General features: G+C 38.9%; 1 protein-coding gene across 9 annotated transcripts in view; it reads left to right on the top strand.

The window, feature by feature from the left end:
* LOC132819834 (mitogen-activated protein kinase kinase kinase kinase 3) overlaps nucleotides 1–23,565 on the top strand; it is a 416,845-nt gene that overhangs the window by 280,249 nt on the left and 113,031 nt on the right. For all 9 annotated transcript variants that reach the window (XM_060831692.1, XM_060831690.1, XM_060831689.1 and 6 more), the window contains 2 exons: nucleotides 11,672–11,750; nucleotides 23,173–23,231. In XM_060831692.1, the coding sequence (XP_060687675.1) occupies nucleotides 11,672–11,750; nucleotides 23,173–23,231 (138 nt within the window). The remainder of the gene's footprint in view (nucleotides 1–11,671; nucleotides 11,751–23,172; nucleotides 23,232–23,565) is intronic.

Here is a 23,565-nt window from a genome sequence, read left to right as displayed (position 1 = left end):
GAGCCCCCTTCAGACCCATAGTCTCGCTATCTGGAACACCAACTTACAGATTAGCCAAGGAGCTACACCAAAGACTAAAACATTTAGTAGAAAACTCACACCACTCCATCTACTCCATCCAAGAATTCCTGAAGACCATCAAGGATACCAAGATAGAAGAGGATGAAATAATGGTCTCCTTTATAGTAACAGCCCTATTCACATCCATCAACATCAACTAGCCAAGGAAACACTGACTACACTATTAGACAAATCAAAGTCACATACAATAAACACCATCACCTTCTTTAGCAAGGAGAATATCATCAAGCTAGTGGACCTATGCCTTACCACCCACTTCACCTTCAACAACAAAACCTACAGACAAACCAATGGAATACCCATGGGACCTCCGATATCAGGGTTCTTTGCAGAGACTCGAACAAATAGTCCTGCCAACCATCCAACCCAAACTTTGGGTCCGCTACATGGATGACACCTTTGTCATCACTAAAAGAAACAAATTCAAGGAAACCTTCAAGACCATCAATAATACCCTTAGTGGCATAAAATCCTCTAAAGAGGAGGAAAGCAACAACAAACTGCCATTCCTGGATTTCACAGTAGGGCAAAAAGCCAATGCAGAACTTCAAATAGCGTCTACAGGAAAACAACACACATGGACCAAATGCTGAACTACAGAGGCAATCATCCCAACATCCACAAACAAAGTTGCATTAGAACATTATTTTAACGAGCCACCACATGCTGCAGCACTGAGGAATTACGAAGAGCAGAGGAAAATCACCTATATAGCGTATCTAAAAAGAATGGGTACCCAATGAAGGCAGTCCACTGACTTCTCAGCAACAAACCCAAACAAGCAGACAAAACACGTCCAGAAACTCTAGCCACTCTCCCCTACGTCAAAGACATCTCGGAAATGACTGCCAGACTACTCAAACCTCTTTGGTATCATGATAGCCCACAAGCCCACCAACACACTAAAGCAGCAGCTAATGACCCTGGACAGACAACAGGCAAAACTAACGTCATTTACAAAATACCTTGCAAGAACTATAACAAACACCATGTTGGGCAAACAGACAAAAACACTAGACACCAGGATACATGAATATAAAATAGCCATAAAAAGACATAACTCACTTTCACTAGTATCTTTACATACAGATGAGGAAGGACACCACTTCAACTGGGACAACACATCTATTCTCTGACAAGCCAAACAGAGATACGTGTGAGAATTCCCAGAAGCATGACATTCCAACTGGAACTCTATCAGCAAACACATTGATTTGGATCTCATTTACCACCCCCTGAGACAAAGAACAGGAAGTGAAGTCACCAACACAAGGAAACCTAAACACACAAACAGAAAGCAGGCCATATCACTAGTGCTTCATCTGGAGGCTCATGGATGATGCTATCTAGTATGGTGATGAAACGTCTGAAAACGAACCTTTCAGTTCAGTGAGTAAACCTACATTGACAACTGTAGCTATTTTTCTTTGAGGGGAAACAAGCATGCAAAATCCCTTTAGCTCTGGCATGTTTTTTCAGTAATCCTGCTCAGTTTTTACTTGCGACTTGTATATTTCTTTAAATTTCAAAAGTTAAATTGTGTATAATCTAACTTTCCTTCTATGGATTTGTGGTAATCATGATGAAGCCACTAACCTTTACATGAATGCTAACATTTGGACTGAGTATATGATTTAATTGTTTATGCAGAATGATTCTGCTAATATTAGCATCATAGCCTAGGAGAAATGGGTGATATTGATACTTTTTCTTAAAGCTGGAATCTTTAACTTGAATTGCTTCACAAAAATGAAACATTCCTCCCTTCTGATGTTTTTTCCTAGGGTCTAACTAGAACCCTGTACATTTCTCCTCAAAATCAGATAACAAAAGCATTGACTTTTCGCAAGGAAATGATCCATAAAGTGGCTGATACTTTGAAAGAATCAAGACTATTTTAAATTTACACTGAGCGCCTTGCATCTTTATATTAAGTAATGTCATCTTAAAATCTGAATCGAACGCCTTGTTCTTTCCTTATTTCTGCCCCAGTAAATGCACAGCAAATATTATCTCCCAATATGGGTATTCCAGTAAATTTGGAATTTGTACTTTGTGGCAAAATACTCTACAACTAATATTTCAGAGCAGGCTGTAATATGTCTGAAATTGTTGGCAGACTTCTTTCTTAGGAGTTTCATTCTTTTTGGCTGTTGTCTTGTGTACATAATTTGATCCATTGGGTTCATGGATAACCTTCCTGATCCAGTTACATCTGGTGTCTTTTTGGAACTAGGATGAAAATTTACACCCAAAGTTTGCTGCTTCAGTCTATTTTGAGCTAATCATGTGATGGTAAGGTGCAAAGTGTATAACTTGAGGCTTTTAACTCCAACCTCTTTCAGACAGGAAAAGGGCAAATCAGGTAGCCTGCTCTGCAGATGTTCAATCAAAAAACCTGAAAGCCCAGTTCTAACCTAATATGCCTTTAAGAATAAGGCAGATTTGACTCACTTGATTTTATACTTTGTACTTTGTAATTAGATATTTTACAAGGTCCTGCTACGTAATCATATTTTTCCAAAAGCTTTATTATAAGTTTCTAAAGCAAAATTTTATATTGTTTACATCTTTGTGTGTATGGAGATGTGTGTGTGTGTGTGTGTGTGTGTGTGTGTGTGTGTGTATAATTTTAGATGGGCATTCTTTTAATTGTTTATAAATCTATGCAAAATTAGAAGTCTTATCACAAAATGCTATATATTTGTCTGATTCATACATGACGTTGGTGCTCTTGGGTTATATGTGTGGTTAATATTTTGGAATGTGAATGTGAAACTTGCTATTTAAATTGTGAATTAAGATAGCATCCACTCATTTGTTCTTGACATGTACTCCATTTTATCCATCGATGAATTCACATACTCTCTTATTGTGGTTTTCCTTTTTTTTTCTGTTCCTCCCAACTCAGCTTAAGTTCTTAGGGATCTTTTCTCCTGCTTCTCCTCTTGCACGCCGAGTCTCACGTATTGCTGCTCATCCTAAGGTACTTTGATATCCAGCAAAGCATCCCATTAACCTCAGCTGTACATTTGCTTATTTGGCTAATATTATCGCTGGCCTCTTAATGCAGATATACAGTTGTTTTAAAACAGAAAGTCATCCTTCTAATCCATTCATTCAGGAGGTTTTTAAAGTAGTTTACACTGGATGTATAACTATGATCATGCTTTTAACTAGCTCTATTGCGGTAAAAACCCTTACCACCTGCAAAAGCTTGGTACTGACCACGCTACTACCAATTTGCTTTATTTAGAAAAAGATGAAAAAGTACAGTGCCATCTCACCTAATTAAAATATAAAGTAATCTTAATCAGTAAAATCATAATCTCAGGCGTAAAGTCTCACTAGGACTGCATACTATGTTTATATTAAAGTTTCAAGCCATAATAGTCTGCTGCATACAGATGAAATGTGATGGGTATGTCAACTTTCAAAAACTGCTAAGCTTTTATTACTATGCTGAGATTTGAATGTATGGGTAATGGGTTTAATGTACTAATATGTTTATGCAATGATTTGCATTATTAATTAGGTAGATGCTTTTCCAGATTTGACTTTGTAGACTAAAAAGATCTGTAGGCCCATCTAAAGACAAATACTTATTTTCAGGGTGGGAAGCAAATGTTTTAATTCTAATATGCTATTACTTACTCAGAAATATGTGACTTTCAATTACTTTTTATAAAACTAATTAAAGGTGTGGAGCAAAGTATCAGGAGGATTGCAGATTTAAAGTTTCCTTAAATCATAATTAATATTCTTCTTTAGGAAGGCTGCAATTGTTCTGAGCTAAAGTAATAGCCATTTTTGTAACTCAAATTTGAAGAAATGCATATTTGGGAATCTGCTTACTGCTATTGACAGAAAGGAAAAAAATTGTACATAATGTAGTTGATTTCACAATAATCATTTAAATTTGCAATAACTAAGTTGCCACATGAGACCTATCGACACTTGTGGTATTTGATTTTCATAAAAATTGATTCTAATTGAGACCCACTGTGTAAACTTTCTGGATAAAATAAAAAAAGTTAATGCTATTTTAGAAATACTAACTATTTATTAGCAGTTTTGAAATCACCACACAATATTTTGTTCATCCATCTCAACTAATTCCAAGTAAATTCTGTGGGATTTAGTAGGATAACAATTTTTCATGGTCACAATCAGCTGGAATTTGGTGCATTTGATATGGTGCAAAGTATTGGTTTTCTTTGGACCTACCTCTTCCCTTTGCTAAAAAGTATAACTCTGTTAGTTATTACAGTACTACAGCTAAAGTTGCAATGTTGCAATTCTGACTTAATGAAATTGGAATATCTCTGCAAGCAGTGGTCAGTGAATTGTGACTTCAAGATTAGAACCTACTACTCATCAGTTGAAAAACTTGAATTTTAGTATTGCTGTAGTGTCATACTGTGTATACTCAAAATATACTCCAAAAGGCAACAAATATCATTTAAGATTGGTATCAACAGTATCACTTTGTTTCAGTCATCATAATTGCATTATTTATTCATTTGCATGCATGAATTAAAACTAAGTGATATGGTATCTTCCTAATTCATTTTTTGGCACTTTCCTCTTTATAAGTCTTTAAAACTTATGTAAAGTTTGAAAATCTGAAACTGTGGCTATTTGACTCCTGTTTAATACTTGATACTCCAATTTAAAAAAAATTATTTCTTTAAATGTGGGTGTTGCTGGCAAGGCAAACATTTGTTGCCCATCCTTGAACTAAGAGGCTTGCTAGCCCATTTCAGGGGATAGTTGAGAGTCAATCACATTGGGGGTTAGGAACTGCATGTCGGCAAGACCAGGTAAGGGTGACAGATTTCTCCCTAAAGTGCATTTGTGAGCCAGATGAATTGTTAGAACAATCATTGATGGTTTCATGGTTTCCATTTTTGAGACTAGTTTTAGATATTTATTCTCGATAGATGGATTTATGGGAAGCAGGAAGCTTATCAAGTTGGACTGTGCAGAATAGTATAACATTTCCAGGAACAGCACTTGCATGCTTTCAGTGATGATGGGAATATGTTTATATGGTTTTAATCAATAGACAATAGGTGCAGGAGTAGGCCATTCTGCCCTTCGAGCCTGCACAACCATTCATTATGATCATGGCTGATCATTCTCAATCAGTATCCTGTTCCTACCGTATCTCCATAACCCTTGATTCCACTAACCTTGAGAGCTCTATCCAACTTTTTCTTAAACGAATCCAGAGACTGGGCCTCTACTGCCCTCTGGGGCAGAGCATTCCACACGCCCACCACGCTCTGGGTGAAAAAGTTTCTCCTCATCTCTGTCCTAAATGGCCTACCCCTTATTTTTAAGCTGTGTCCTCTGGTTCGGGACTCACCCATCAGCGGAAACATGTTTCCTGCCTCCAGAGGGTCCAATCCTTTAATAATCTTATACATCTCAATCAGATCCCCCCTCAGCCTTCTAAATTCAAGGGTATACAAGCCCAGTCGCTCCAATCTTTCAACATGGATAGTCCCGCCATTCCAGGAATTGACCTTGTGAACCTATGCTGCACTCCCTCAATAGCCAGAATGTCTTTCCTCAAATTTGGAGTCCAGAACTGCACACAATATTCCAGGTGCGGTCTCACCAAGGCCCTGTACAGCTGCAGAAGAACCTCTTTGCTTCTATACTCAATCCCTCTTGTTATGAAGGCCAGCATGCTATTGGCTTTCTTCACTACCTGCTGTACCTGCAAGGTTGCCTTCATTGACTGATGTACAAGAACACCCAGATCTGTTTGTACTGCCCCTTTACCTAACTTGACTCCATTTAGGTAGTAAAAAATGAGGTCTGCAGATGCTGGAGATCACAGCTGCAAATGTGTTGCTGGTCAAAGCACAGCAGGCCAGGCAGCATCTCAGGAATAGAGAATTCGACGTTTCGAGCATTTAGGTAGTAATCTGCCTTCCTGTTCTTGCCACCAAAGTGGATAACCATATATTTATCCACATTAAACTGCATCTGCCATGCATCTCTCCACTCACCTAACCTGTCCAGGTCACCCTGTAATCTCCTAACATCCTCCTCACATTTCACCCTGCCACCCAGCTTTATCAAAGGCTTTCTGAAAGTCCAGGTACACCACATCCACTGGATCTCCCTTGTCCATCTTCAGAGTTACATACTCAAAACATTCCAGAAGATTAGTCAAGCATTATTTCCCCATCATAAGTCCATGCTGACTCTGACCTATCCTGTTACTGCTATCCAGATGTGTCGTAATTTCATCCTTTATAATTGACTCCAGCATCTTTCCCACCACTGAGGTCAGACTAACTTGCCTATAATTTTCATGCTTTCTCTCTTGCTCCTTTCTTAAAAAGTGGTACAACATTAGCCTCCCTCCAATCAGCAGGAACTGATCCTGAATCTATCGAACTCTGGAAAATAATCACCAACGCATCCACAATTTCTCGAGCCACTTCCTTCAGTACCCTGGGATGTAGGCCATCAGGCCCTGGGGACTTATCAGCCTTCAGACCTAACAGTCTCTCCAACACCAATTCCTGGTAAATATAAATTCCCTTCAGTTCAGGTCCTTCAGCCACTGTTACCACTGTAATCCATCAAGAGAGATCAGTTTTAATCGATTAAAGTTAAATTCTGTCAGCTGTCGTCAGATCGTTAGCCTGAGCCTGCATTACTAGCCCAGTGGTCCTATCACTGTGCAACCATCACCTCCCATTGCCTGCCTTCTCCTTAAAGGGATTACAGGTTGCAAATTCTTTATTGGTAAACCTTGGGATGTTCTGTTTCTAGATGGGTCTGTTTAGGTCTTTTTGGATCATTGATTTTAGAGTCATTATTAAGGATGAGATTGTGGAATACTTGGAAGTGCATGCTAAAGTAGTGAAGTCAACACGGGCTTTGTGAAGCTAGGTCATGTCTTGCAATCTTTTAGAATTCTTGGAGGAGATAACAACTAAGTTAGACAAAGGAGAGCCAGTGAATGTGATCTGTTTTGAGTTCCAGGTTCCACACAGGAGCTGCTAAATACGATAAGAGCCTGTGGTGTTAGGGACACGTTACTGGCACGTATACAGGATTGGCTGACTGGCGAATGGAAATAAAGGTGTATTTTTCAGGATGGCAGCCACTGACTAGTGGAGTTCTGCAGGGGTCAGTATTGGGACCACAACTAATCATATTACTCATGCAAAATCTGGATGAAGGAACTGAGGGCATTGTAGCTACGTTTGCAGGTGTCACAAAGATAGATGGAATGACAGGTAGTGTTGAAGAAGCAGGAAGACTGTAGAAGGACTTGGGTAGACTAGGCAATTGGGCAAAGAAGTGACAGATGGAATACAGTGTTGGAACGTTTTCGTAGGAAGACCAAACGTATATCCTGTTTTCTGAATTGGGAAATGCTTAGAAAATCTTAATTACGAAGGGACTTGGGGAGTTGTGGATCAGGATTCTTTCAAGGTTAACATACAGGTTTATTTGGCAATTAGGAAGGGAAATGCAATATTGGCATTCAGTTCAAGAGGGATAGAATTCATGCAGAAATGTACTGCTGAGGCTATAGAAGGCTCTGGTCAGAGCTCATTTGGAATATTTAGCAGTTTTGAGCCTTTTATCAAAGGAAGGATGTGCTGCCATTGAAGATTGTGGAGAGGAGGTTTACACCCTACATCCCAGGGCTGAAGGGTTTGTTATATGAGGAGAAGTTGAGGAATCTGGGACTGTACTTGATGGAGTTTAGAAGGATGAGACAGTCTCTTTTGAAGCTTGAGGTGCTTATATACCTAGATAGAATAGATGTGGAAAAGATGTTTCCACAAGGAGAGATTAGGACCCGAGGTCCTGGCCTCAGAGTGAAGGGATAGGACCACAACTTTTCACTTTATACATTAACGATCTAGATGAAGGAACTGAAGGCATTCTAGCTAAATTTGCAATGCAATGATAGATAGAGGGACAGATGGTATTGAGGAGGTGGGGACGCTGCAGAAAGATTTGGACAGGTTAGGAGAGTGGGCAAAGAAGTGGCAGATGGAGGATAGAATAGAGGCATGGAGTGTTTTCTAAACGGGGAGAAAATTCAGAAGTCTTAAGTATAAAGATATTTGGGAGTTCTCGTCCAGGATTCTCAAGGTGAACTTGCAGATTCAGTCTGTAGTTAGGAAGGCAGATGCAATGATGGCATTTATATTGAGAGGACTTGATTATAAAAGCAGGGATGTACTTCTCAGGCTCTATAAGGCTCTGTTCTATCCAGGTCATTGAGTGTTTTTGAGACTGAGACAGAATAGATTCTTGATTGTCAAGGAGATCAGGGGTTACGGGGAGTAGGCGGAAGAATGGGGATGAGAAATTTAACAGTCACGATTGAATGGCAGAGCAGACTCAATGGACTGAAAAGGCCTAACTTCTGCTCTTATGCTCTTAGTCTAATGGATGACCTTTTAGTCCTGAGATGGGAGGAATGTTTCCAGGCAGAGGATGGTTAATCTGTAGAACTCATTGCTACAGAAGACTGTGAAAACCAAGTCATTCATTTTATTTTGAACAGCGATAAATAGGTTCTTCATGAGTAAGGGGATCAAGGGTTCTGGGGGAGAAGGCAGGAGAATAGGGTTGAGAAACATATCAGCCAAGATTGAATGACAGAGAAAATTACACGAGCAAAAATATCCTAATTCAGCTTTTTTGGGCTCTTGCCTGGATTTGTGGTGGTGGGTATGGTGTCATTTAGCCCAAACGGACCTAAAAGAGAAGCTTTGTTTTAATCCCAAAGGGCCAAAGCAAACAGACCTGTGGACAGAGTGTTAAGGCCTTTTTGAGGAGGTCTGCTTGGGACAAACGCAGTGTTTTCCAAAGTGCCCTGTAGTGTGTCTACAGGTTCATTCAGGTCAGATTTCAAAAGACCTTCAGTTTTTTAATTTTTTCGGTTTTTGGACATGCATTTAAGGGATACCCGATCTGTGTTATCTATTTCAGTCTCTTTATATTTCATTCAAGAAGTTGATCAACTCAAGGACACACTTTGTTACCCAGTTGGGAAATGATTATGAATGTGAATTGAAATTAGATTTGATGCAAATCTAAATCAGGGATGATGTGCAGATCAAGCTTCTGATTTTGATAAAATCACGTCATGGCTGTAGTGGTCTACATTAAGTTTGTGAAAACAAATCCTGTAACCTTTAATGATTAAGATAATGAGGCACTTGTTTATTAATGTTAGAGTAAATTGTACAAGATTGCAGCAAGCTCAAGCATTTGGACCAAAATTCCTGGGAAGTTTCTCTTAATAAAAGGGATAAAATTGGGCTGTGTCTTCGTAAAAATGAAACTTTCTAAATTTGTTTCCTTTTTTAATTGTGTCACAGATTTTAGAACTGAGTTCTCAAGTGTTCCACCAAAACAGTTACATTTTTATAATAGCTTTGAGCAAATTGTAAACTGCCATTTCTGGAATAGTTTTATCCTCAACACTGATGCGGTCAGCTAGGAATGAATTGAATGCATGACATAATTTGGTAACTGGTATCAAGAGAGCTTTACATGTCTCAGTTTGTAATGTCAAAGAGGGCAAAGTTCAAACATTTGTGAAATGAAGTAATTTAGATCCTTGTAAATGTTATTCAGTTTGCAATGTGTTGATTTACACATATATTAAGAAGTTCAAAAACAATAACAAACTTTTATTTTTACGTGTACCTTGTTGGTGGCTCAGAACTGATGCTTTTTTTTGTACCTGAACGTTTGGTAGCATTGCTGAGTAAATAGTTGCTGTTTTCTTGGAGACCTGGGATTTTTTTTTAAGGCGTGGTTTAAGATGTATGATTGCTGCACATGCCAAAATTAATTTTTCTGTATCAGTGTGAGGTTTGTAGTTTTAAGCTTTCTTCTCCTAATATGGAAGAGCTGGATTTATCAGGATTAATGTCTCTAGGCAAATTCAGTTTTAAACTCCTTGAAAGTTATGTAGAAAGTTTTAAGTTTGAAGTGCCAATAAAAGTTTTTTTTACTGTGACATGATTTTAAATATACACTGCAATGTTTTGACTTGCATTTTGAGACACGCATCCTATGACTCAGCACTTTTCCAGAATTTTTATTGCATGAGATATTGCTGCCCCTTTGAAAACGTAGTTAACATGGATGACTTAGTTATTTCCAATAACTGTTGAGTGTGACCAGCATCACTAAACATAATCACAATGATGTATCGGCATTACTAATTATTATTTAAATGAAGTCTATTGGTGTGTACGGTGTAGCCCTTGAGCTATTTTAATTCGGTTCAAATTGTAATTTTATGTATGATTAGAGCTCTAAAATATATAAAAGGATAATTTCCAGTTTTGAGTCCTTTCCCATAAGTAACTATTACCTTTTGACAGTGGACTCGAATGAAAGGGTCAGGACACAAAAATTTGTCATTGTTACCTTTCTTTTCATCTTGATGACTGGGTTTCTCTTCCTCCATTTCATGTCAATTCAGTTGTCATCTTGCTTATTCCAAGGACAATTATTCATTGTTGACCTGTGGTTCTGTGTGCTAGTTGTCACACCTCACTCAAATCCCCATTGATTATCTGTAAGCAACTAAAATGAGGATCAAAAACATTATTTGACTCTTGAAGGTGGGACACCCAAACCCAATCATGCCATTCAGTACGTTGTATACTTTCTCAGCATACCTTCCAACTTGTGTCACCGCATGACAAAGGTGATTTCTCCCTTCCGAGCCATGGGATACTGAACCCAATTGCAGCATCTTGCCATCACAGTGGCCCAACATTTATTAACTCTGCACACACTGAATGTGAACTGGTCCTCGCTGCCTTAACCATTTGAACTATGGGAGAACCGGAGTCTTGATTCTTTTTTCATTCACTTCTTTCATCTCTGCTTTTTTCTAAAGTGAAAGAGTTCTTGGATACCTTTGGCAAATTATTTGTAACTTTATGGTGTTGCTTTATGGAAAGTGAGTTTGAGTTTAGAAGTTGCTTCAACATGATAAACTCATGTTAGTTTTTTTTGGCTTTTATCAGTGTTTCAACTGTTAATTTAGTTATTGTGTATTGCTAGATTGCTTCAACCTATTCTTATGACATGACTAAATTAAATCATGGCATCTATCGACTACCTTTTTCTTTATAAAAATTGATGAAAGGCATCAAGTATCAGCAGACATTATTGTCAAACTGCAAAAGTGCTAGTTTTCCCCACTTTTTCCTTTTGAGAGAGCGTCTCAAGTAGTTAGTGTGTATTATAATCAAAAGATTAAGGAATATGGTAAAAGAAGCTGTATGCCAATTATTCTTTAAATGTGCAGCTATTTTGCTTCATAGTAAGTGTATATTGTAAATGGCATGACCCAGAGTTTGGAAGAGATATTCCTTGCATGCTTGTTTTCTTCAATAACACATTGCATGTGTTTTGCAGGAAACATCTCAATAAAAAGATATACTAACCAGACTCAAAGCATTGTCTGTTTGTAACTTTTGTGTAATAAACAAAAAAATGTAAGTTATCCTAATGGAATCAATCTGTAGCAATGTGATAATAGTTTTAACCGTTTTCTTTTCTTCAGCCGCCAATATCAGTTCCTCATCGAATTCAGTCTACTAGCCGGAATGTGAGAGAAGAAAGAACACGATCTGAGATTAATTGTAAGTTCCAAATATGCCTTTGGAATATTCTAACAATAAGTGGAAATGATAAAATAACTCGACACCTTTTGAAAGCGTTTCAGATTTGTTATTAATCTCAAAATTCGTAACTATTTGTCCTTTTCCTTCCTTTTTGTTTGTTCTTTCATGGGCATTGCTGGCTGGCTAGCAGTTATTGCCTGTCTGTAGTTGTTTTCTTTTTGTTCTTTCTGATTACATAAAAAACTGAATAATATTAGATGTAATTTCACTGTAAAAATAACTGTCCAGTGTTGATGTGTAAATTGGACTGAGATTTCTGGTGGTTACATATGGAAGTACAAGCGAACCAATTGTTGCTCGAGCTGCCTTGCTCCTGCAGAAGCTATGCTATTCTGCTATCTTTGTATTCAACTCTAGAATGATTTCAACTTTCTGTACTTGCACTGATGTATATCTACTAATCTTCCACGTAAGCTAGGACTTGTCCATCCAAGTAACTTAATACACTAAAAGTTTTCTTTACTGCAAAATAACTTAACTGTTGCAGAATTTTGTTTTTTGTCAGTGTTGAGTCCGATTTCTTCAGGTGTTAATTATAGCAGTCTTCTAAAAAAGATTTTAAAAATAAAATTCCTACTTCGTCGTAAAGTTTTACAGCATGGAAGCAGACTCTTTCAGCCCAATCAGTCCATAATTCGAACCAGAACATTAAACTAGTCCCACTTGCCTGCTCCTGGCACGTAACCCTCCAAACTTTTCCGATTCATGTACTTACCCAAATGTCTTTTAAACATTGTAATTCACCATTTCCTCAGGAAGTTCATTCCATAAACTATCCTTTGTAAAAAAAAATGACCTTCATGTCTTTTTTAAATCTCTTTCCTCTCACCTTAATGTGCCCCCTAGTTTTGAAAACCCCCATCACAGGTAAAAGCCAACTACCATTAACTCTTATATCCCCCTCCATTATTTTATAAACTTCTGTAAAGTCACCTCTCAACCTCCTGAGCTCCAGCGAAAAAAGTCCTAGCCTATCCAGCCTTTGTTTTTAACTCAAACCTTCCATATCCTGGTAAATCTGTTCTGAATCCTCTCCAGCTTAATAATATACTTCCTATAACTGAGTGACCAGAACTGAAAGTAGTATTCCAGAAGAGGGCCCAACTAATGCTCTGCACAAACTCAACATGACTTCTCAACTCCTATATTCAAAGGACTGAGCACCGGAGGTAAGCATGCCAAATACCTTTTTTAACCACCCAAACTTCAAAGAATTATGTACCTGCATCCCGAGATCCCTCTGTTCTCCAACACTATTCAAGGCTATACTATTAACTGTATAAGACCTACCTTTGTTTGTGTACCAAAATGCAATACCTCGCATTTATCCGGATTGAACTCTACTTGCCATTTTTGAGCCCATTGACCCATACGATCAAGATCGTTTTGTAAAATTTTTGAAAACCTTCTTCAGTGTCTACTATGCCACCAATTTTGGTGTCGTCTGCAAACTTACTAACCATGCTTTCTATATTCCCATCCAAATCATTTATATAAATGATAAACAAAAGAGGGCCCAAAACTAATCCCTGTGGAACACCACTGGTGACAGGCCTGTGGTCCAAAAAGCAACCCTCCACTACCACTGTCTCTGACTGTTATCTTTTATTTCTCTCTCAATCTATTTATTTTCTTTCCCTCTGACATCTTCTGTACCTGATGTGACAGAATATTTAATTTATACTGTCCCTACCTGTTTCAGATTCTACTACTGATTGAAAATTCTGTTTGATTAAAGACTTTGATTAACAGTTTCTTACCCTGCCCTGACAGGTCCCAGATCCTCTTTAGAAGGTAGTATGCTATTTTGGCTTTCTAATTTACAGTAAATTCCAGTGGCAAATCCCATAGTGAGTCTGTGGACAGTTGCTTGTGTAATATTCGGTTAATGTAATTGTTCATCAATAACAGCAAAATGTTGTGCTTCACCATATCTATTACATATTTGTTATATTTATTGACTCATTATGTTTGACACTATCCTCTTCCCTATTCCTTTAATAAATATACCTCATCAGTATTTACTGTTGAAGAAGGCACAGATCCTAGGGAACTTGGTGACATAAATAGCAATGTCTTGAAGAGACCTCACATTACTGAAGGTGTGGTGTGTTTAGAACGCATTTAGACAGATCCCTGAGAATGCACTAAGATAAATCCCTGGGAACTGATGAAGTGTATCCCAGGACTTTGTGGGAGGCTCGGGAGGAATTACAAGGCCCCTAGCAGAGATAATTGTATCACCAACAGCCACTGGTGAAGTGCCTGATGATTGAAGGATGGCTCATGTGCCATTATTTAAGAAAGCCTGCAAGAAAATCCCTGGAAATTAAGGACTGATGAGCCTAACATCTGTGGTGGGTAAGTTGTTAGAGGGGATTTTGAGAGACAGGCATTTGGCGATGCAAGGACTCATTTGGCAAAGTCAGCATGGCTTCGTGTGTGGAAGATAGTGTCTCATGAATTTGAGATTTTTGAAGGGGTGGCCAAGAAAGTGTGGTAGACACTGTCTACGTGAATTTCAGCAAGGCCTTGATAAGGTGGGGTGTTCAGTAAGGTTAAATCTCAGGATCCAAAGAGTGCTGGCCAATTGCATTTAAAACTGACTTGAAGGTGGAAGACAGGGTGGTGGTAGAGGGTTGTTTTTCAAACTGGAGGCCTGTGACGACCGGTGTGCCACAGGGATTGGTAGTAGGTCCACTGTTATTTGTCATGTATATAAATGATTTGAATGATGATTTAAGAGATATGGTTAGTAATTTTGTGGATGACACCAAGATTGATGATATCGTGTTCAGCAATAGATTATCTGGGAATACATCTGCGATCTTCATCAACTGGACCAGTGGACTTAGGAATAGATTAGATTAGATTCCCTACAGTATGGAAACAGGCCATTCAGCCCAACAGGTCCACACTGACCCTCCAAAGAGCAACCCACCCAGACCCATTCCCCTACATTCACCCCTGACTAATGCACCGAACACTATGGGCAATTTAGCATGGCCTATTCACCTAACCTGCACATCTTTGGACTGTGGGAGGAAACTGGAGCACCCTGAGGAAACCCATGTAGACCCAGGGAGAATGTGCAAATGCCACACAGGCAGTTGCCTGAGGTGGCAATTGAACCCGGGTCCCTGGTGCTGTGAGGCAGCAGTGCTAACCACTGAGCCACCATGCCACCCAGAGCAGAATGAATTTAATTTAGATGAATGCAAGGTGTTGCATTTTGATAGTTCAAGCCAAGGCTGTGCTTACAGAGTCAATGGTGGGGAATATTATAGAACAAAGAGATCCAGGGGTAGAAATTCATACCTCTTTTAAAATGGAGTCCACGTAATCAGGGTGGTGAATGAAGAAGGCTTTCAGCATGCTTGCTTTCTTCGATCAGAGCATTGAGTTTAGGAGCTGGGACGTCATGTTGGAGCTGCGCAAAAAGTCGGTAAGGCTATATTTGGAGTACAGTGTGCAGTTCTGGTCACTCTACTATAGACAGGATATTATTAAACTATAAGGAGTGCAGAAAATATTTACTCTGATGCAACCTGGAAGATTTAAGTTATAAGGAGAGGTTAGACACTGGGACTTTTTTCCTTTGGGATATAGCAGATTGAGAGGGTGCCTTCACAGATGTCTATAAAATCACGAGAGGTATATTTAAGGTAGATAGCCATAGCTTCCCCTCATGATAGGGGAGTCTAAAACCAGAGGCTTTGGTTTAAGGTGAGACAGGAGAGATACAAAAGGATCCAGAGGCAGATGGTGGTGAGTGTCTGAAATGGGGTGCCATAACTAGGAGTGAAAGCGAGTACAATTTTGTCATTTAAGAAACATTTGGATAAGCACATGGATGGGATAGGTATGGAGGGATATGTACCTAAGGCAGGTAAATGGGACGAGATTAATTGTGAAAGTTGGGCATCATGGACAAGCTGAAATGCCTGTTTCCATGCTGTAAACCTTTGACTCTGTCCAATAGAAGCAAGCTACGTTTACTATTATCAGCTGAGGCTTTGGATGTAAAATTAGTATGTATTATCCGTGTCTTTATTGTTTGTAGTCACTGACCATATTCCTTGTAAAATTTTGTTCACATCAGTTTTTTCACTGTGACACACTTTAATTTTTTTTGTATTATCATGTAAGTCTGGAGGATAAAGCAAGGTGGAAAAAGCACAGTAGGCCAAGCAGCATCAGAGAAGGGGAATTGACTTTTCAGGTTGGAATCTCCTGATGAAAGGTTCTGATCTGCAATGTCAACTTTTTCCACTCTTTATCCAGTCTGACACTCCATCATCTGCAATCCCCACTTTTTCCTTGTTGATTTTAACCCTACTTCTCACCCATTTCGGTCATCCCCTCTGCCCTGAAGCTTTTCAGCATTCCTGATGAAGGGCTTGTCCCTGAGGCAGCCTGCTCCTCGGGTGTTGCTTTACCTGCTGTGCTTTTACAGCATCACACTCTCGACTCTCATCTCCAGTGTCTGCAGTCCTCACTTTCTCCAAAACCAATATGGAATCTTACACATCGCTGCGCTGTTTAGTGGGAACTTGTCACTACACTTTGTGCCTCTCTGTGGTTCTGCTTCAACTAAGAATTATCAGTATGGTTATTTGAAATGAGAGTAATGCAGCAACAATGTACCTGTCACGTAATTTAAGATTGTCTCTGATTGTAAAAAATCAATACCAAATTTGACATTGATGTTTTGTCAGTCTTTATTAATCACTAGTACACTATCCATACTATGATTAGTACAGATGTGCTACTTGCTAAGTGAATATTACTTGAATGAAAAGGGTTCCAAATTTGAGAAAGGCATGTAACAATAATATTCATAAATCCTTTTTAAGATCATTGGTATTAGTGCCTCATCAAAACACTGCTGCACGTGAATTAAACTCCAGCCAGTAACCATGTGTTTCATATACGTGTTAGAAGCTTGTGTCCCATATCATATCGCTTCCCCTGCTTTTACAAGCTCAGCCTCTCCTGCCCAAGCAGGAGACATTCTCCTAACCAGTCTGAGCCACACTTCAGGTCATTGATCTACTTTAATCTCCCTTGAATACCATAGCATCAAATACCACAAACTGACAAAAACAAAATTCTGTGTCTTACTTCAAAAAGAAGAATTTAAATGTACAGATGCCCTCTCTCTGGATACATAGCAGACTTCTCCTGAAAAACAAAGTACTGGCTGCGTGCAATTTCTGTTCACTTCCCACAAAAAAAAACATGGATTTTTTTCCAGCCAGTGTATTGTTTAATATTTGTGTGAACTTAACTGGTGATCACTTAACAGATGTTGATAACTTTACTTGAGCAACATAATAATGCATCACACCTTGCACAACATCAACAGCAAATCATTTGCCTTCTCGTAAACAAACTTAAACAAGCTACTGATATATGCCTGTGTCTTCTGTCTTCTAGAAACCTATTCTGTTTCATAATATTTAGCATCTTTAATAGCACGGAAATTTATTATATTTCTGTGTAATATGCTTTCCTCTCAATTGCAAAAAAAAATTGTGGTCTTGCAGTAAGTACCAAATTCCCTTTGTCACCATAATCCAGAATGGCAACAGGAAAGGAAGTCTTGACTAGAGATCATTAAAGAAATAAGCAATATTTCCCATCAACAGTCTGCCACAAGAATGCTGTGGTCGTCTTCAATGCTTGCCTGGTGTGTAAAATTTGCTCATCCATCTTACATCTCACTGCCCCATATGTCAATTGCAATTGACAATTATTTGTCAATAATCATGCTTCCCATCAATTCCTTGGAAGATAAGTATTCCAAATAATCTTGGGAGTCCCAAACATGCAAGAGAGAAACAGCCCAAAAGTGACAAGCAAGCTAAAATGCTACTGACACCATGTACACTAGTGGCTGCTGGCCATCAAATACATACATGCTATTATCATGCTGGCTGGTTGCAGCATCTCCTTGCAGTAAACTCTGTACCACTTATTGTGTGCAGCATCATGGTCCTCTATATTTTGAAAAAAACTGTCATTTTGTTTACCTGAATGATTGAGCTCCCAAATTTAGATTTAACTCATTACGATAACAATTTTTAAATTAAAATTTTGTAAGTTCTACAAATTCTTGAGGAGCATTGTCCTAATAGTTAAGTGTTTTGAAAGATTCCACTGCCACCTGAGAAGAAGCTTAATTGCAATAAAACCAAAATATTTCAGATGCTAGAAATACATCTGAGGGGAGAAAAAGAACGTTAATGTTTCAGGTTGATGACATTTCATCAGAACTTAGTAAAGTTACAGATGTAATTATAATGACATAGATTTTGGTATACAGGGCACAAATTAAACATTTATTCCATGACACTTTGTGGATCACAGATAACATGAAAATTGGAGGGGTGGTAAACACTGAGGAGGATAGCCTTGAATTGCAGAAGGACATAGATGGGCTGTTGTGTGGGCTGGACAATTTTAGTTATGAAGAGAGATTGGATAGACCAGCTATGTTTTCCTTGAAGCAGACCAGATTGAGATATGTAAAATTGAGGGACACAGACACGATAAGACAGAAAGAAATGTTTCTCCTTGGTGAAGGAATCAATGACTGGAGTGTAGATACAAGGTAAAGGGCAGAAGATTTAGAGGGATAGTGAGGGAAAAAAAAGAGTCACCCAGGAATCCGGAAATTAACTGCTTGTAAGGGTGGGAGAGCCAAAAACCCTCATAACCTTTAAGAAGTGTTTGTAGATTTGTGATGCCTAGGCATACAAGGCTATGGGCCAAATGCTAGAAAATTGAATTGGAGTAGTTAGGTATTTGTTTTCTGTGCTGTTGACTCTATATGATAGTGTTGTGTGGGATGTGTCAGAAATGTTTGAGGATGATCTGTTGAATTGAGAGGGCAGATGAGTTGGATGTTGAGGACAAGAAGAAGCCTGTCAAGGGAAAGAATGAGCTCAGAAATTTGGGAAGTAGGGTAGGCACAGGTAAGGGCCCATCAACTCGTTAGCTTGAAAATTCTCATGAGAAAAATAACTACACCTCACGTGTATAATTATGGAATGTTGTATCTTCTGAGCATGTGCAACAGAGACCGAGAACTGGGGTGTTCTTATAGGAAGCAGTTTTGAGTGTGTTGTGATATCCTCTATGGGGATGAAGGAAAGATCGCCTTTGTCCAGGAATATGTGAAAACAATGTCTGATTTTAGAATTAAATTTTATTATTATGTGTACTCAAATATAGAGATAAAGTTTACAATGTCACCATTCACAGTGCCATCTTAGGTACAAAGCGCCTAGCTACAAAATCTTAGGTAAACATTAGAAAAATAAATAAAATAGTTAAAATTCAACATTACATTTTAGTATAAAGTAGTAAAGAAGAAATAAAGTTAAAAGTTCTAAGTTGCAGTCCTGCTTTAGGCATGGCCAATGTCCCTCCACAGTGGGCCTTCCCCCACGAGGGCTTGATCTCTCGCCCACACTGGGCTCAATCTCTAGATCCCTGTACCTTTGTGCTGCCATCTGGGCTCACCAGCTATCATGCCACAGGCCATTAGAGTCTGATGCTGCTCGAAACTCCCAACCGGTTCAACAGTGTACCGATTACCACAGTTCTGTCTGGGCACGCCATCGCCTTGTGGCTGAATGGCAAAGTCCCTGTTCTTGGGCCCCAACCACTGCTGTTGCTGCCTCCACGAGCTCTCTCCAGAAGGGAGGTGGAGAAGGGAAAAAAGACTCGGGATAAAAAAACCTAAAGAAAAGTGGTCGGAGCGGCCAAGCTCTGACTCCACCTCATCTTGGAGACTCTCCCTGCCATCTTGGGGATAAGGGAACAGTATTCAAATATTAGATTTACTTGTGCCTTAGAGAACTTGAGAGTTGTTGTGATGTGCAGAATTATTTAGCTGTAAAGAAAAACCAATATTATGAAGACAGCATATATTCTTTAAGTAAATAGTGTTTTCTAAAAAGGTTGGTGGCTGATGAATCTGTGAAAGAACCATTGGAGATAGAGCAGGCAGTTGCAAAAAATAGTTGCTGTTACTTAGAGCCATAGATATATACAACATGGAAATAGACTCTTCAGTCTAGTTCGGACATGCTGACCAGATATCCTAAATAAATCTAGTTCTGTTTGCAAGCATTTGGCCCATAGCCCTTGAAACCTTTCCTACTCATATACCCCTCCTTTTAAATGTTGTAATTGTACCAACCTCCTCCACTTTCTCTGGCAGGTCATTCCATACATACACCACTCTGCGGGAACAGGTTGCTCGTTTGGTCCCTTTCATGTCTTTCCCCTCTCTCCTTAAACCTATGCTGTCTCGTTTTGGACGACTCCGCCCTGTGGAAAAGACTTTGTCTACTTACCCTATCATGCCCCCCATGATTTTATAAACATTGATCAGGTCAACCCTCAGCCTCCGCGCTCCAGGGAAAACAATCCCAGCCTATTCAGCCTCTCCCTATAGCTCAAACCCTTCAATCCTGGCAATACCTAATTCAATCTTTTCTGAACCCTTTCAAGTTTCACAACATTCTTCCAATTGGAGGGAGACCAGAATTGCATGCAGTATTCCAAAAGTGGCTGAACCTATGTCCTCCCAACTCCTATACTTAATGCACTGACCAAGATAGGCAAGCATACCAAGCGCTATCTTCACCACCCTGTCTACCTGCAACTCCACTTTCAAGGAACTATGAGTCTGCAGTCTAAGTCTTTTTATTCAGCAAAACTCCCCAGGACCTTACCATTTAAGGCCCTGCTTGGAACTGCAAGCTGCATAAAAAATATTTCCTGAGAATTGATGGCGGGGCTCTGCTGGAAGGGTTGATATACCTTTTCAGCTGTTACACTTAAAAAAAAAGAAAATTGATTGTGCAGTAAATCAATAGAATAAGCATGGATAAGGCTGGGTGAAGAGTAGAATAAGTCTAGGATGCCTAGAATTGTATGCAAGATTTAAACAAAGTGGCCAACAGCTGTTATTAATTCCAAGAAGAAACTTGATTCTTAAAATTTCTTTCTGAATCTCGAATGCTCTTGATTTGGATTCAAAGTCAATTCATCTTATTTGGTTTTAACTAACATGGTCAGAAGACTAAATCTGAGAGTTTAACATGAGGTGTTTCAAATGTTGTTTTGTTCATCCACACCTTGTCAGTTGATTTGTTTTAGGTCTAAGAAAAAGAGAGTCTTGCATCCAGTCAATTTGTTTTTGGTAACAAAATTAGAGATAAATTCAATACTTGGTGGTTAATGAACTAGGATGTAGATTAAATCCCTTGTTCCATTGTTAGCAGGATCCAAAAAGACAAATTAGATTCCATTTCTTTTCTGTTGTAGGATCCTGGGATAGTTCACAAAGTTGAAAATAAGGTATTGATATGGAGCAACTAGCATTCTTTTTACCTTAACTCAACAATTTCCAGTTGTATTCGACATAATGGTCAAAGTATTCCACCTTGTTCTTTTGTGGTGTTCACTTCTGTGTGAAAAGTGAAGCATGTGCAAGAATGTTAAACTATTTGCCAGAGATATGGTTCTCTGAATTTAGCTCAACTGCCTCTTATTTAATCTTCCCCTGCACCCCCTCAGTTCCATTTCTTGACTTTATACACCTGATGCCATTCTTCGGTTTTTTGAAAACTTTGTACTTCAATTTGGTTTCTGTTATTTCCGTGGAACAACTAAAACTTAGTTCGAGTTTTCATTAACTTTGAATACATTTGAGGGTTGAGAAGACTGCTGAACAAAATAGCTGTTCATTGCATTGGTTACAAAGGAGAACTTGGTCAGTGTGTCATTCAAGTATTGTAGGTACTACTTGGGCTGAATTGAGTGTAAAGATGTTCCGAGCACTAAAATATTTGCATTTATACAGTGCTTTTTGCAACAACTGGATATCTCAAACTGCTTTATAGCCAATAAAGTACTGTTGCTACATTGTCACTGTTGTAATTTTGGAAAAATGGCAACCAGTATGTGACTAGCAAGCTTGTAATAATCATCTTTATATGATATACAGTAAGGGATAAGTATGGCAAAGAAACCTGGAATAATTTGCCTGCTTTTTGGAATAGGTAAAAACAATGACTGCAGATGCTGGAAACCAGAGTCTAGATTAGAGTGGTGCTGGAAAAGCACAGCAATTCAGGAAGCATCCGAGGAGCAGTAAAATCTACGTTTCTGGCAAAAGCCCTTTATCAGGAATAGAGGCAGAGAGCCTGAAGGGTGGAGAGATATGTGAGAGGAGGGTGGGGGTGGGGAGAAAGTAGCATAGAGTACAATAGGTGAGTGGGGGAGGGGATGAAGGTGATAAGTCAGGGGGGAGGGTGGAGTGGATAGGTGGAAAAGAAGATAGGCAGGTAGGACAAGTCATAGGGGCAGTGCTGAGCTGGAAGTTTGGAACTGGGGTGAGGTGGGGGAAGGGGAAAGGAGGAAACTGTTGAAGTCCACATTGATGCCCTGGGGTTTGGAATATTTTTAATCAACCTGCTTAGAGATGTTATTACATACCTCTAGAGAAGTTGGATTTGAAGCCAGGCCTCCTGGCTCAGGGGTAGGAACAATGTCACTGTGCCACAAGAACCCTCTTCTTTTACATTTTTTTAAAATCAATGTGTCCAGCAATGATGTTATACACCTCTGCGACTGATGGGACTTGAACCCAGACCTCTTAGTTTAGAGGTTGAGTCCTTGCTCTCTGGAATACCTATTTTTCTAATCAACCTCTGATGTTATTGTATACCTCTGGAGCAGGTGGGATGTGAAACTGGGCCTCCCAGTCCAAGGGTAGTGGATTACCACTGTGCCACAAGAGGGCCCCTTCTCTCTGGATCTCACAGATACTCATACCTCTCTGGAGTAGATATTTTCTAATCAATTACATGCTTCCGGAACAGATGGAACTTGAACCCAGGTATCCTTGTTCAGAGTAGGGACACTACCACTGTACCAAAAGAACCCTTGTACTCTGAAATACTTCCTTGGTTCAATTACATTCTGGTTGTTGGTTTTTGCTTTGACATCACATCCAAAGTGCAGAATCTCTGGCAGTGCAGTACTCCCTCAATACTACATTCGAGTGTCAGCCAGTAGATGATTTAAGTCTGTACTTTGAGAAGAGAAGACATTTGATTCATAAATGTGGGAACATAAAGAGGCTATAAATTAAACAACCTACTGAAAGGAAATAGTTTGCAGATAACTTGTGAAATTGTGAGGTTATCTAAAACCGATATTAGAATATCTGTCTGTTACAAATAGTATGCAAAGTTCAAATCAGATAATTTGGTAAATGAGGCGTAGCCCTTTTTAAATGATGTGTACTATGAACTTTTCTTTTTGAGTAATGGTCTTAACTTGTATTTGTCTGCAGTTGGACAAATAAAATTTGATCCACCGATGCGGAAAGAAACAGAGCCTCATCATGAACTTGTAAGTAAGATATTCCTGTTTTACTTAGATTTTTTTGCTTTTAAAAAAAAAACTGGAAAATGGCAAGTTACTAGATTTACAAGTGATCTTTAAAAAGTTGAAATACAAGAGCTCTTGACTGATAGGAATAATTTGAGTTTTTCTGAAACCTGTTTAAGGTTGCTTTTAGTTGCAAGCTTATAATAATGATTTAAGAATACCCCTCAAAGCTGTGTGCTCCCCATATGTGTCAAGCAATACAAAGTTATGCTAAATTTTGTTGTCTAGGTTTATTTTTAAGACACAGTCCAAGTAAAAGAAGTGCTTACTGCCTAATCCTACTTGGGCATTTCTT

The sequence above is a fragment of the Hemiscyllium ocellatum genome, chromosome 10 (genome assembly GCF_020745735.1).
Source record: "Hemiscyllium ocellatum isolate sHemOce1 chromosome 10, sHemOce1.pat.X.cur, whole genome shotgun sequence".
NCBI lineage: Eukaryota > Metazoa > Chordata > Chondrichthyes > Orectolobiformes > Hemiscylliidae > Hemiscyllium > Hemiscyllium ocellatum.
The sequence above is the reverse complement of the archived record's forward strand: the minus strand, read 5'-3'. Positions and strand labels throughout refer to the sequence as shown.